Raw genomic sequence first — 15377 nt, forward strand, 5'->3', positions numbered from 1 at the left:
ATAAAGTACAGTTCTGTGAATGTGTGATGCAGAGTTCAGTTTAGAGCTCAACAGTTCTAATGTTCAACAGTCTGATGACAGCAGGGAAAAAGCTGTTGCAGAACCTGGTGGACCTGCAGCGGATTGTGCGAAACCTCTTCCCAGAGGGCAGCAGGGAGAACAGTCCATGGTGGGGGTGTGATGGGTCATTGATGATGTTACGGGCACGGGACATGCAGCGCTGAGATGAAATGTCCTGAATGGAGGGAAGAGGAGCCCCTATGATCCTCTCTGCTGTCCTCACCACTCTCCTCACGTTCTTCCAATCGGAGGCGGTGCAGCCTCCACACCACACAGAGAGTCAGCTTGTCAGAATGCTCTCTATGGTGCTCCTGTAGAACGTCCTCATGATGGGTGGGGGCAGGTGGGCTCTCCTCATCCTCCGCAGGAAGTACAAGCGCTTCTGTGCCCTCTTGATCAGTGCCGTAGTGTTCATAGTCCAGGTGAGGTCTTCTGTGATGTGGACCCCCAGGAATTTGGTGCTGCTGACCACCTCCACAGCTGAGCTGTTGATGATCAGTGGAGCGTGGTGAGGCTGGTTTTTTCTGAAGTCGACGATGATCTCCTTCATCTTCTCCACATTCAGGATCAGGCTGTTGTCTCTGCACCAGCCCACCAGCTGCTCCACCTCCTCTCTGTAGTCCAGGTCGTTGTTGTCTCTGATGAGCCCCACCGCCGTTGTGTCGTCTGCGAACTTCACGATGTGATTGGTGGTGAACCTGGGGACGCAGTCGTGTGTCATCAGGGTGAACAGCAGGGGGCTCAGGACGCAGCCCTGAGGGGAGCCTGTGCTGAGGGTGATGACATCAGAGGTGTTCTGTCCGACCCGGACTGACTGAGGTCTGTTGGTGAGGAAGTCTAGCAGCCAGTTGCGAAGGGGGGTGTTGAAGCCCAGGTGTTCCAATTTTCCTACTAGATGCTGTGGGATGATGGTGTTAAACGCTGAGCTGAAGTCCAGGAACAGCATCCGAACATGGGTGTTCTTCTCCTCCAGGTGAGCCAGGCTCAGGTGAAGAACGGAGGAGATGGCGTCCTGAGTGGAGCGGTTTTGCCGGTCGGCAAACTGGAACGGGTCAAATAATGGGGGGAGTCTGGAAACGATGTGATCTTTAAGCAGCCGTTCGAAGCACTTCATCATGACCGGAGTCAGTGCAACAGGCCGGTAATCATTAAATGAGGTGATTTGAGGTTTCTTCGGCACCGGAATGATGGAGGCAGTCTTAAAGCACGCTGGCACTGTGGCTTGGCCCAGCGAGGTGTTAAAAATGTCTGTGATGACCCCAGCCAGCTGACTTGCACATTCCCTGAACACACGCCCAGGAATGTTGTCGGGGCCAGGGGCCTTACGGGGGTTGACTCTCCTCAGGGTCTTCAACACATCGGCGGAGTCAAGGCAGAGTACCTCCTCTTCCTGATGGGGGACAGTTTTAACTGCTGGAGTGCCGTTTAGTGCCTCGAACCTCCCAAAGAAGTTATTTAGACCATTTAGAAAGTCAGCATCAACTTCACCCACCGGGGGGGAGGGTGAGTTGTAGTCTGTAATCGCCCGTATGCCTTGCCACATACTCCTGGTGTTGTTGGCGTCGTGGAAACGATCCTGAATTTTTCGACTGTGGTCTCGCTTCGCTACCCTGATGGCACGGTTCAAGTTGGCTCTCGCTGTCCTCAGTGTCTCCTTGTCGCCAGACTTGAAGGCAGAGTTCCGCGCTCGTAGCGTTTGACGTACCTCCTCAGTCATCCAGGGTCGTTGGTTGCCCCGGGTGATGATATTCTTAGTGGTGCTGACGTCCTCGGTGCATTTGTTGACGTAGGCTGACACAGTCATGGCACACGCATGTCAAATCTACATCGGGGAAACTGGGAGGGAGGGAGGGAGGGAGGGAGGGCGGGAGGGAGGCAAGCAGGGAGGCAGGCAGGCAGGGAGGCAGGCAGGGAGGCAGGCAGGGAAGCAGGCAGGGAGGAAGGCAGTGTCTGTCTGTTGAGGTTTTCACCTTGTTCTTCTCCTGCTGAAGTTCTAACTGGACGTCCATCAGTTTGGCTCTCAGCTCGTCATTGGCGGCCTGAAAGGCGTCCGTTCGCTCCGCCTTGACCCGCCCTGCCGGAGCTCGTTTGGACATCTATTACTCGAGTCTCGCCCGGTCGTCAGTCAGAGATCACAACATTTGTACCTGGAGAGCACAAACGCAGCGCTGTTTTCCACTGGCTTCGGACTCAACTTCAATCGGTACCGTAACGTACAACATCATAAACATAGATCTAGCTTGACTTATTCATTGAATAAATGCATTTGGTTCTTCAAAACTGCATCACGCAACATAGCGTGACCGAGACGGCCGTTATCCACCTGCGTGAAGTTATTTGGTGAAATGAATGAGATGTTTAAGACACCATCGTTCTGTCTCTATGTAGATGAAGGGAAATAATCGATTGCTGAAGGTCCAAAGGTGTTGTGATAAACAAATAAACATATTAGTGACATATTTGTGATAAACATATTAGGCAGGATAATCACATATGTTAACTTGACTGCCCACACTGTATTTATTTATGGTTATTTGTTAAATCGAGTACTGTTAGACATGAAACAGGAAGTGTTTAACATAAATGGACGACGAAAGGGGTACTCACCATTGTAGCTCCTGCTGGTCAATGATACGAGCCTCTTCTTGCAGTGGAAAACATACAGCCAACAAACACCGTGGAACCTAAAGGAAGGAAATTAAACATTAACATTTAGCCTCAACCAACATTCACAGATACAACGCAACGCAAACTACACAAACATAAATCTTTTAAAACACAATGAGTTGTACTTACCGTGTACGCTCTAGACGGTCCACTTGCAAGCAGAAAATAAAGATATTTCTGTTGATAATCGTCGTGTTTGTATCCGTTGTCTCGCTCAAGGCCATTGCGCCCACAGATTTGAATTTTGGCCAGAGTTCAGCCTATTGACGTCATTTCCGCGGTGTAATACCCGCATATCTGAAACGGCAAAGTTAAGAGTAGAGTTAAATAAAGTTTTTAATCAACGCAATAATTTACAAACGTTGACCAGTCGAAATAATCGTCAAAATTTGGCGTCTGTGGCTGGAAGCAGACGCCGAGTTCGACGTTCCTCCCAAATGCCACACTGCCTCGCTTTTCAGGCCAACAAAAAAACATATTTTTCAAAACAATGAGTTGTAATTACCTTGTACGCTCTAGACGGTCAAGTTGCAAGCTGAAAACAAAAATATTTGTCTTGTTAGTCGTCGTGTTACTAACCGCTGTGTCTTGTTTGCCAGCATTGCCGCTTTCCTACTTCCTGTTGCAAGCCACACCCACGGATTATAATTTTGCCATGAGTTCCGCCTATTGACGTCATGTCCGCGTCGCATGACTGCGACGTAATATTATCTAAAACTGTTTGTGCGGCATGGTGTTGTTCTGTGCGGTATTGTGTTATTCTGTGCGGCGTCGTGTTGTTCTGTGCGGCGTAGTGTTGTTCAGTGCGGCGTCGTGTTTTTCAGTGCGGCATGTTGTTGTTCAGTGCGGCATGTTGTTGTTCAGTGCGGCATGGTGTTGTTCGGTGCGGCATGGTGTTGTTCAGTGCGGCATGGTGTTGTTCAGTGCGGCATGGTGTTGTTCAGTGCGGCATGGTGTTGTTCAGTGCGGCATGGTGTTGTTCAGTGCGGCATAATATTGTTCAGTGCGGCGTAATGTTGTTCAGTGGGGCATGGTGTTGTTCAGTGCGGCATGGTGTTGTTCAGTGCGACATGATGTTGTTCAGTGCGGCATAATGTTGTTCAGTGCGGCATAATGTTGTTCAGTGCGGGATGGTGTTGTTCAGTGCGGGATGGTGTTGTTCAGTGCGGCATGGTGTTGTTCAGTGCGGCATGGTGTTGTTCAGTGCGGCATGGTGTTGTTCAGTGCGGCATGGTGTTGTTCAGTGCGGCATGGTGTTGTTCAGTGCGGCATGGTGTTGTTCAGTGCGGGATGGTGTTGTTCAGTGCGGCATGGTGTTGTTCAGTGCGGCATGGTGTTGTTTAGTGCGGGATGGTGTTGTTCAGTGCGGCATGGTGTTGTTCAGTGCGGCATGGTGTTGTTCAGTGCGGCATGGTGTTGTTCAGTGCGGCATGGTGTTGTTCAGTGCGGCATGGTGTTCAGTGCGGCATGGTGTTCAGTGCGGCATAATGTTGTTCAGTGCGGCATAGTGTTGTTCAGTGCGGCATGGTGTTGTTCAGTGCGGCATAATGTTGTTCAGTGCGGTATATTGTTGTTCAGTGCGGTATATTGTTGTTCAGTGGGGCATAATGTTGTTCAGTGCGGCATGGTGTTGTTCAGTGCGGGATGGTGTTGTTCAGTGCGGCATGGTGTTGTTCAGTGCGGCATGGTGTTGTTCAGTGCGGCATAATATTGTTCAGTGCGGCGTAATGTTGTTCAGTGGGGCATGGTGTTGTTCAGTGCGGCATGGTGTTGTTCAGTGCGACATGATGTTGTTCAGTGCGGCATAATGTTGTTCAGTGCGGCATAATATTGTTCAGTGCGGCGTAATGTTGTTCAGTGGGGCATGGTGTTGTTCAGTGCGGCATGGTGTTGTTCAGTGCGACATGATGTTGTTCAGTGCGGCATAATGTTGTTCAGTGCGGCATAATGTTGTTCAGTGCGGCATGGTGTTGTTCAGTGCGGCATGGTGTTGTTCAGTGCGGCATAATATTGTTCAGTGCGGCGTAATGTTGTTCAGTGGGGCATGGTGTTGTTCAGTGCGGCATGGTGTTGTTCAGTGCGACATGATGTTGTTCAGTGCGGCATAATGTTGTTCAGTGCGGCATAATGTTGTTCAGTGCGGCATAATGTTGTTCAGTGCGGGATGGTGTTGTTCAGTGCGGGATGGTGTTGTTCAGTGCGGGATGGTGTTGTTCAGTGCGGCATGGTGTTGTTCAGTGCGGCATGGTGTTGTTCAGTGCGGCATGGTGTTGTTCAGTGCGGCATGGTGTTGTTCAGTGCGGCATGGTGTTGTTCAGTGCGGCATGGTGTTGTTCAGTGCGGGATGGTGTTGTTCAGTGCGGCATGGTGTTGTTCAGTGCGGCATGGTGTTGTTTAGTGCGGCATGGTGTTGTTTAGTGCGGGATGGTGTTGTTCAGTGCGGCATGGTGTTGTTCAGTGCGGCATGGTGTTGTTCAGTGCGGCATGGTGTTGTTCAGTGCGGCATGGTGTTGTTCAGTGCGGCATGGTGTTCAGTGCGGCATGGTGTTCAGTGCGGCATAATGTTGTTCAGTGCGGCATAATGTTGTTCAGTGCGGCATGGTGTTGTTCAGTGCGGTATATTGTTGTTCAGTGCGGTATATTGTTGTTCAGTGCGGTATATTGTTGTTCAGTGGGGCATAATGTTGTTCAGTGCGGCATGGTGTTGTTCAGTGCGGCATGGTGTTGTTCAGTGCGGCATGGTGTTGTTCAGTGCGGCATGGTGTTGTTCAGTGCGGCATGGTGTTGTTCAGTGCGGCATGGTGTTGTTCAGTGCGGCATGGTGTAGTTCAGTGCGGCATGGTGTAGTTCAGTGCGGCATGGTGTAGTTCAGTGCGGCATGGTGTAGTTCAGTGCGGCATGGTGTTGTTCAGTGCGGCATGGTGTTGTTCAGTGCGGCATGGTGTTGTTCAGTGCGACATGGTGTTGTTCAGTGCGACATGATGTTGTTCAGTGCGGCATAATGTTGTTCAGTGCGGCATAATGTTGTTCAGTGCGGCATAATGTTCAGTGCGGCATGGTGTTGTTCAGTGCGGGATGGTGTTGTTCAGTGCGGCATGGTGTTGTTCAGTGCGGCATGGTGTTGTTCAGTGCGGCATGGTGTTGTTCAGTGCGGCATGGTGTTGTTCAGTGCGGCATGGTGTTGTTCAGTGCGGCATGGTGTTGTTCAGTGCGGCATGGTGTTGTTCAGTGCGGTGTCGTGTTGTTCAGTGCAGCATGGTGTTGTTCAGTGCGGAATGGTGTTGTTCAGTGCGGCATGGTGTTGTTCAGTGCGGCATGGTGTTGTTCAGTGCGGCGTAATGTTGTTCAGTGGGGCATGGTGTTGATCAGTGCGGCATGGTGTTGTTCAGTGCGGCATGGTGTTGTTCAGTGCGGCATGGTGTTGTTCAGTGCGGCATGGTGTTGTTCAGTGCGGCATGGTGCTGTTCAGTGCGGCATGGTGCTGTTCAGTGCGGCATGGTGCTGTTCAGTGCGGCATGGTGTTGTTCAGTGCGGCATGGTGTTGTTCAGTGCGGCATGGTGTTGTTCAGTGCGGCATGGTGTTGTTCAGTGCGGCATGGTGTTTTTCAGTGCGGCATAATGTTGTTCAGTGCGGCATAATGTTGTTCAGTGCGGCATAATGTTGTTCAGTGCGGCATAAAGTTGTTCAGTGCGGCATAATGTTGTTCAGTGCGGGATGGTGTTGTTCAGTGCGGCATGGTGTTGTTCAGTGCGGCATGGTGTTGTTCAGTGCGGCATGGTGTTGTTCAGTGCGGCATGGTGTTGTTCAGTGCGGCATGGTGTTGTTCAGTGCGGCATGGTGTTGTTCAGTGCGGCATGGTGTTGTTCAGTGCGGGATGGTGTTGTTCAGTGCGGGATGGTGTTGTTCAGTGCGGCATGGTGTTCAGTGCGGCATAATGTTGTTCAGTGCGGCATAATGTTGTTCAGTGCGGCATGGTGTTGTTCAGTGCGGCATAATGTTGTTCAGTGCGGCATAATGTTGTTCAGTGCGGTATAATGTTGTTCAGTGCTGCATGGTGTTGTTCAGTGCTGCATGGTGTTGTTCAGTGCGGGATGGTGTTGTTCAGTGCGGCATGGTGTTGTTCAGTGCGGCATGGTGTTGTTCAGTGCGGCATGGTGTTGTTCAGTGCGGCATGGTGTTGTTCAGTGCGGCATGGTGTTGTTCAGTGCGGCATGGTGTTGTTCAGTGCGGCATGGTGTTGTTCAGTGCGGCATGGTGTTGTTCAGTGCGGCATGGTGTTGTTCAGTGCGGCATGGTGTTGTTCAGTGCGGCATGGTGTTGTTCAGTGCGGCATGGTGTTGTTCAGTGCGGCATGGTGTAGTTCAGTGCGGCATGGTGTTGTTCAGTGCGGGATGGTGTTGTTCAGTGCGGCATGGTGTAGTTCAGTGCGGCATGGTGTTGTTCAGTGCGACATGATGTTTGTTAGAGATTTGCTCACTCCAACTTATTTTGCAAGAACCAAACAGAAGACAAGCAAGTTATTTTAGACACCTGCAGGTGGAGAGTCCATTCGTCGCTGTCTGAACAGCGATTATCGAATGAAGTCTAAAAGTCTCCTCCCTGCAAGGGCATATTTATTAGGAGGAACAGAGTGGGGGTGGGAGTGGACAGGTTTGGTGAACCCCCGGCCTCTGATAAGATCAGAGCAGCGGGTGTTTTACACTATTGTGGGAAACAGAACAACTTTGATTGCTTCCCCTGCAGCTGGTCAATCAAGCAGAGGAAGCAACCACTTCATCTTACTCTGCATTGTGAGGGCAAGACGTGATTGATTTAATCATTGCATTGTGAGGGCAAGACAAGATTGATTTAATCATTACAGTCTACATTCCAACATAATCCTACGATAAAGATAACCTGGAAAACCCTAACAATGTTGTTCAGTGCGGCATAATGTTGTTCAGTGCGGCATAATGTTGTTCAGTGCGGCATAATGTTGTTCAGTGCGGCATGGTGTTGTTCAGTGCGGCATGGTGTTGTTCAGTGCGGCATGGTGTTGTTCAGTGCGGCATGGTGTTGTTCAGTGCGGCATGGTGTTGTTCAGTGCGGCATGGTGTTGTTCAGTGCGGCATGGTGTTGTTCAGTGCGGCATGGTGTTGTTCAGTGCGGCATGGTGTTGTTCAGTGCGGGATGGTGTTGTTCAGTGCGGCATGGTGTTCAGTGCGGCATAATGTTGTTCAGTGCGGCATAATGTTGTTCAGTGCGGCATGGTGTTGTTCAGTGCGGCATAATGTTGTTCAGTGCGGCATAATGTTGTTCAGTGCGGTATATTGTTGTTCAGTGGGGCATAATGTTGTTCAGTGCGGCATGGTGTAGTTCAGTGCGGCATGGTGTAGTTCAGTGCGGCATGGTGTTGTTCAGTGCGGAATGGTGTTGTTCAGTGCGGGATGGTGTTGTTCAGTGCGGGATGGTGTTGTTCAGTGCGGGATGGTGTTGTTCAGTGCGGGATGGTGTTGTTCAGTTTGGCATGGTGTTGTTCAGTGCGGCATGGTGTTGTTCAGTGCGGCATGGTGTTGTTCAGTGCGGAATGGTGTTGTTCAGTGCGGGATGGTGTTGTTCAGTGCGGGATGGTGTTGTTCAGTGCGGCATGGTGTTGTTCAGTGCGGCATGGTGTTGTTCGGCATGGTGTTGTTCAGTGCGGCATGGATTTGTTCAGTGCGGCATGGTGTTGTTCAGTGCGGGATGGTGTTCAGTGCGGGATGGTGTTGTTCAGTGCGGGATGGTGTTGTTCAGTGCGGGATGGTGTTGTTCAGTGCGGGATGGTGTTGTTCAGTGCGGCATGGTGTTGTTCAGTGCGGCATAATGTTGTTCAGTGCGGCATAGTGTTGTTCAGTGCGGCATGGTGTTGTTCAGTGCGGCATGGTGTTGTTCAGTGCGGCATGGTGTTGTTCAGTGCGGCATGGTGTTGTTCAGTGCGGCATGGTGTTGTTCAGTGCGGCATGGTGTTGTTCAGTGCGGCATGGTGTTGTTCAGTGCGGCATGGTGTTGTTCAGTGCGGCATGGTGTTGTTCAGTGCGGCATGGTGTTGTTCAGTGCGGCGTCGTGTTGTTCAGTGCAGCATGGTGTTGTTCAGTGCGGCATGGTGTTGTTCAGTGCGGCATGGTGTTGTTCAGTGCGGCATGGTGTTAAGTGCGGCATGGTGTTGTTCAGTGCGGCGTAATGTTGTTCAGTGCGGCGTAATGTTGTTCAGTGCGGCATGGTGTTGTTCAGTGCGGCATGGTGTTGTTCAGTGCGGCATGGTGTTGTTCAGTGCGGCATGGTGCTGTTCAGTGCGGCATGGTGCTGTTCAGTGCGGCATGGTGTTGTTCAGTGCGGCATGGTGTTGTTCAGTGCGGCATGGTGTTGTTCAGTGCGGCATGGTGTTGTTCAGTGCGGCATGGTGTTGTTCAGTGCGGCATGGTGTTGTTCAGTGCGGCATGGTGTTGTTCAGTGCGGCATGGTGTTTTTCAGTGCGGCATAATGTTGTTCAGTGCGGCATAATGTTGTTCAGTGCGGCATAATGTTGTTCAGTGCGGCATAATGTTGTTCAGTGCGGCATAATGTTGTTCAGTGCGGGATGGTGTTGTTCAGTGCGGCATGGTGTTGTTCAGTGCGGCATGGTGTTGTTCAGTGCGGCATGGTGTTGTTCAGTGTGGCATGGTGTTGTTCAGTGCGGCATGGTGTTGTTCAGTGCGGGATGGTGTTGTTCAGTGCGGGATGGTGTTGTTCAGTGCGGGATGGTGTTGTTCAGTGCGGGATGGTGTTGTTCAGTGCGGCATGGTGTTCAGTGCGGCATAATGTTGTTCAGTGCGGCATGGTGTTGTTCAGTGCGGCATGGTGTTGTTCAGTGCGGCATAATGTTGTTCAGTGCGGCATAATGTTGTTCAGTGCGGCACCTAGCACCTAGAAGGTAAATAAATAGGAAGGAAGGACTCACCGGTGACGTCGTCGCCCACGTCCAAGCGTTGTACTTTGTATTTTCATCCTTCTGACAGTGGAAAACATATAGCCAACAAACACCGTGGAACCTAAACGAATGAAAGAAAACTATCATTTGGCCACAACCAACATTCACAGATACAACACAATGTGACGTGCGGTGTTGAGGTTAAAGGTTGAGTGAAGGGCCCTCGTTTTAAACTACTTTTTTGAAAAGGAGTGGGAACAAGTAAGACGTATTTAATTTATTTATTGGGAAGTAGTAAGACTTATTAAATTTATTTAATCTACTTTTCTTCCCAGGCAAAATTTGACGTGCTGCAATTCCAAATTTCCAAAGTGAATGAAGGAATGAAATCCTTTAAATTATGATTTTGTATAAATACTAGGCATAAACACAAAATCTACGGCACAAAATGGGCAGACTTTACTTGTTTGAAAAGGACTGGTTACAAGACAGACTTTTTTAATTTATTTAATGGGAAGAAGACTTATTTAGTTTAATTGATCTATTTTTGTTCCCTGGCAAAATTCGATTTGCTGCAATTCCAAATTTCCAAAGTGAATGAAGGAATGAAGTCGTTTAAATTATGATTTTGTATAAATACTAGGCATAGACACAAAATCTACGGCACAAAACGGGCAGACTTTACTTGTTTGAAGAGGACTGGTTGCAAGACAGACTTTTCTGATTTATTTAATGGGAAGAAGACTTATTTAGTTTATTTAATCTCTTTTTGTTGCCTGGCAAAATTGGATTTGCTGAAATTGTATTTTGCCAAATCTTGACTTGAGACCTGATAGGAAGTATTAAACGCTCAGTTAAATCGATACAAGTTGGTAATAAGAGCGAGTAATGTTGGTTGAAGCGATGAATGAAAGTTAAAAGCAATTTAAATTATGACTTTGTATAAATACTAGATATTAACAGAACATCTACTGCGCAAAATGGGCAGAGTTTACTTGTTTGAGAAGGAGTGGCTTATTTAAGTCTAAGATTTATTTAATCTGTTTGTTCCCAGGCAAAATTGGATGTGATGCAATTCCAAATTTCACCACATGATGGTGCCAAATTTTGACTTCATAGGACATATTCAACACTTAACTATTATGTTCAAGGTAATCAGATTTGTTTATTATTCTAATGGCCTTTTCAAAACTATTCTGGATTACTACTTTGGATCTATTCTACATTACTTGGCAACAACATACTCTGTAACAGATTAGGCAGTATAATCACATATGTTAACTTGAGAGTGCCCACACTCAATCTACTTATCGTGATGTGTTAAATCAATTACTGTTAGACATTATTATTCTGATAATCTACCAAATCTTTGAATTGAAGAATTTGTGATTTAATTAATAGCTTGTTGTTATGTTCAGGGTAATCAGACTTGTATATAATTCTAATGGCCTTCTTTTGAAAACTATTCTGAATTACAACTTTGGATCTTATATTACTTTGCAACAATATACTCGGTGACAGATTAGGCAGTATAATCACATATGTTAACTTCAGTGCCCACACTGTATTTATTTATGGTTATTTGTTAAATCAAGTACTGTTAGACATGAAATAGGAAGTGTTTAACATAAATGTTATGGCTACTCACCGTTGTAGCTCGCTCCTGGTCAATGATACGAGCCTCTTCTTGCAGTGGAAAACTTGCAGCCAACAAACACCGTGGAACCTAAAGGAATGAAATTAAACATTAACATTTCGCCTGGACCAATATTCACACGTACAACGCAACGCGGCTACACTTCTGCTAGCGCCTCAGCTACACGTTGCTATTACAAACGTAAATCTCTTTAAACACAATGAGTGTTACTTACCGTGTACGCTGTAGACGGTCCAGTTGCAAGCAGAAAATAAAGATATTTCTGTTGATATTCGTCGTTGCTCAGTGGCTCACGGCCATGGCGCCAACAGATTTGAATTTTGGTGGAAGTTCAGCCAATTACGTCATATCCGCGGCACATGACTGCGACGTAATACCCGCTTATCTGAAACGGCAGTTAAAAGTAGAGTTACATCAAGTTTTCTTTTTTAATCAACGCAATCATTTACAACCGTTGACCAGAAAGAATCGTCGAAATTCGACGTTCCCCCCAAACGCCACACTCACTCGCTTTTCAGGGCAACAAAAGTACTTCTTTTTAAAAACGATGAGTTGTACTTACCGTGTACGCTCTGGACGGTCCAGTTGCAAGCAGAAAATAAAAATATTTCTCTCGTTAGTCGTATGTTACCATCCGCTGTGTCTTTGTCAACATCGCCATTTTCCTACTTCCTGTTGCGAGCCACGCCCACGGATTTAAATTCTGGCGGAAGAGCCCGCCCATTGGCGTCGTTTTCGCGTATAGCAAATCCGATTGGTTGGGAAGGGGGCGCGGTTATGCAGCCGAGGGGTCCTGTGATCGGTGGGATGTAAAGTAGGCGTCGACGTCACGTCCGCGTCACGTGACCACGACGTGACAGACGTCATATAGCAACCGCTGTTTTGTTTAGTAGACTTACAGTTGTTATGCATTGACATAATGGCGCACACTCCAAATAGATTTAAATAAATTGAATAATTCTTCTGCCCACTCCCTTTTAAACAAGTTAACTCTCCCCGCGGATTTGAATTCCGGCGGAAGTTCTTACAGTTGTTATGCGTTGACATAATGGCGCACTGGTTAGCATGTCCACCTCTTAAGCATGATGTTGCGGGTTCGACGCCTGATCAATGTTAGCATGGAGTGAGCTGAAGTGCATGGCGCTGAAGATTTGAATCTTTGAAATGCGCTGAGGTCTGACGTATCAGGCAGAATGGTTTGCCATCACGTTCAACAAAAAATAGAAACTTTCCCACTCTGATAAAAACGTCCTGTGTTCATCTACATATTTTCGTTTTGCTGTGCATCTTTTCCCTGCCATTTCGAGAGCCCAATTGACACTAATAGTTTACTGGAATGTGTTTGCCCATCCTACTTTGTGGAATTTCACCACATGCGCTTTTGACGAAAATACTAAATTGAACTCAAGTGAAGCCAACACGCACAACCCCCCCCCCCCACACACACACACACACACACACCTACACACACACACACAAATGTTGATATGAACATAAAAGAGCCGCATGCGGTTCGGGAGTTGCGGCTTGGCCAAACCTGTACTATACAACTTTATTTGTGTAAAATTTTCACAACAGCTGTCACACAAACAAAGCGGGAAAAACCGAAGACGTGCGTGTTCCGCCCACGCTGGATTTATTTGCACCTTTGAAAAGACACCGTATTGCCGCAGATGTGGCAAAGAGTACTTTTGGGCATCTGAGACGGAAGGATGTCCAAAGCATCACGTCACCTGCTCTGGTAGGAATGGTGGTGGGACGTTGAGGTCAACCGCTTTGGGGTTGGCTGAATCTTTGGTCGCAGGATGCCACACACTTGAAGACAGAAGCAGAAAAGCAGAGCTAAATGCAAAATGTACTCACCGGTGACTCCAATTTTTTCCCCCCCTGAAGAAATGGATGGACGGGTGGCCCCGGCTGGCCGGTGGGACTCTTGTTATTCTGACCCTTTTTAGTGCGCGTTTGGGGCAACAACCGTTTTTTGTGGCGCTCTCTTCTGGTTCAAGAGTGCCCTGCATGTGAATTTGCCTTTCCTGCCTTCTGATTGGATGAGCGCCGGTGTGACGCGGTGCCTCTGTCACCGTGGCGGGGGGTATACGTCGGCATCGGAGCGTCTGCCAACGTCTGAGACCGGCTGGCAGTGTATCGGAGGTGTCGAGTGCGGTGCCGCTGGAGCTCACTCACCAGCTGGTGTTAGGGCCACAGAATGAAGGCCAAGGAGAAGACTAGAAAGAGAAACAGAAACTTCTCCTCCAATTGTTTGATTTGTCTCTTGTGAGCTTCGATGAATTCTTTCAGCTCTTTGTTCCTCTAGGACGGACAAATGGAAAGTAGCCTTCAAAAGCCAGTAAGCGTGCAAGTAAGTGCCGGGCTGGCTTTGGGCCCTTACCTGTTGCGCGCTGTGCAGCAGATCCATTCTCTCTTGGAGGATGCAAGCGTCGCGCTCCCTCAACTCCCACATCAGGGCTCGCTTCCATTGGTCCACGGCGCTCCTAAGCTCTTGTCTCTGATCCGCCGTCAGCACGTCATTCACGCCAGCGTGGCTGGCTTTTTCGCCGTCCGTGGCGGGGCAGTCCCGCTGCGGTAGCGCCTCGTACAACATGGCCTCCAGCTCCATGATCCTCTGGGCCGCAATCCTCGTCCATCAGTAGTCCGGCGGGAGATTTGAGGGCGGCTTACCTTATGAGCCTGGTCCATGGAACGCTTCCTGAAGTCCAACTCTTCATCCAGGTAGCCCTTCTGGTTGCAGAACATATCCTAGCACAGCTCAAGGTCAGAATTGTTGGGGCACATTGCCCCGAGTTCCCCTTGGCTGATGTCGCGTGTCTGTCTACCTTCTCACTTTCAATGTCCAACATCTTCTGTTGAAGTGCTGACTTGGTCACTTTGATGTATTCTAACCACTGAGGAAAGGCTGCTGTCACATAAGCAGAATGCGAGAGCGTGCGTGGACGTGCGCGTTACCTTCTCGGCTAGGGTGGGAAGGGTCCTGGCGTGAATCACGACCACCTGCTCCTCGTTGGTGAGATTCTGCAAGAGCCCAAAGGCACAGCGTCAACAAGGTTCTTTCAGCGCAAAGCCTTCCAAAAGTCACATTTGAGCCGCCGAGTCTCGTGGAGTGCGAACATAAGGAGTTCGACATACACTTACGGCGTTATCGCCCAGGATGTCCAGCTTCTTCATCAGATCACTGATGACGATGTCCTGGGGAAAGGCGCAAGGAGCAATGTAAGGTGTTCTGGGACCTCAGGTTAAGGTTAGGGTTGCGAGGGACGCCTTACGTACGCTCACGCCGTCGGCCTCGCAGTAGATCTGCAAAGGGCTGAGGCCGTCTGGGAAACGGACTTGCAGAAACTTCAAGACGGGGGAGCGCCACTCCCTCTCCTGAAAGGCAGAGGCATGCATCCGTCCGTCCGTCCGTCCGTCCGTCCGTCACATCTCTGGCCTCAAAACGCTTGTGCGAGTCTTCCCACCTCCAGCTCCAGGATGCGGAACTCAAGCAGTTCGTTTTGGTCTCGGATATCCTGGATGTGCTCTTTCAGACGCGCTTCTTCCGCCTCCATCCGCCTGACCTGAAAAGACAGTCAGACCTCATCTGCGGGGCTTCCGGACGGGTGTGACGCCAAGCGACTCCGCCCAGCGCCTTTCTTTCCGTCACCTTTTCGGCCAACTGCTGATTGCTCTGACGCAGCAGCTGCTTCTCCTCCACCCACTTGACATTCTAGAAGAGACAAACGCGTGGACAGCTTTGGAATGTTGTGTCATTTTCATCCACAAATTCTTTGGTTGACTGGAAAATGACATTTGCTTTTCTCCACATTTTCCCAGCCACGTTCAGGGGGGGGGGGGGGGGGGGGGTTGTTGGTCCAGTAATGCCAGACGAATGAGTGACTGAAGAATGTAGCTATTTTGTCTGAGAAAAAGGTGTGCTCATTGATAAGCTTACCTGTCCTTGTTGCTTCAGCGCTGACTCCAGATCTGCTACTCTGCTTTGATAGTGACCCATTTCTACTGTCATGTAACATGGGGGGAAGAGATGGTGCAAATGGTAAAATATGGATTGTTCA

General features: G+C 49.0%; 1 protein-coding gene across 2 annotated transcripts; it reads right to left on the minus strand.

The window, feature by feature from the left end:
* Positions 1–13712: 13712 nt before the first annotated feature.
* Positions 13713–15377, minus strand: LOC125982612 (janus kinase and microtubule-interacting protein 3-like). 2 transcript variants are annotated; one of them, XM_068653289.1, is made up of 5 exons: positions 15257–15377; positions 14969–15031; positions 14596–14882; positions 14461–14514; positions 13713–14340 (listed from the first exon to the last, which is right to left on the minus strand). In XM_068653289.1, the coding sequence occupies exons 3-5, from the start codon at positions 14713–14715 to the stop codon at positions 14155–14157; spliced, it is 360 nt and encodes a 119-aa protein (XP_068509390.1). In that variant the 5' UTR covers positions 14716–14882; positions 14969–15031; positions 15257–15377; the 3' UTR covers positions 13713–14154. The 2 variants fall into 2 exon arrangements, with proteins under 2 accessions (XP_068509390.1, XP_068509391.1); XM_068653290.1 differs by having other exon boundaries at positions 14252–14340; positions 15257–15371.

The sequence above is a fragment of the Syngnathus scovelli genome, chromosome 15 (genome assembly GCF_024217435.2).
Source record: "Syngnathus scovelli strain Florida chromosome 15, RoL_Ssco_1.2, whole genome shotgun sequence".
In the NCBI taxonomy this organism is placed as follows: domain Eukaryota; kingdom Metazoa; phylum Chordata; class Actinopteri; order Syngnathiformes; family Syngnathidae; genus Syngnathus; species Syngnathus scovelli.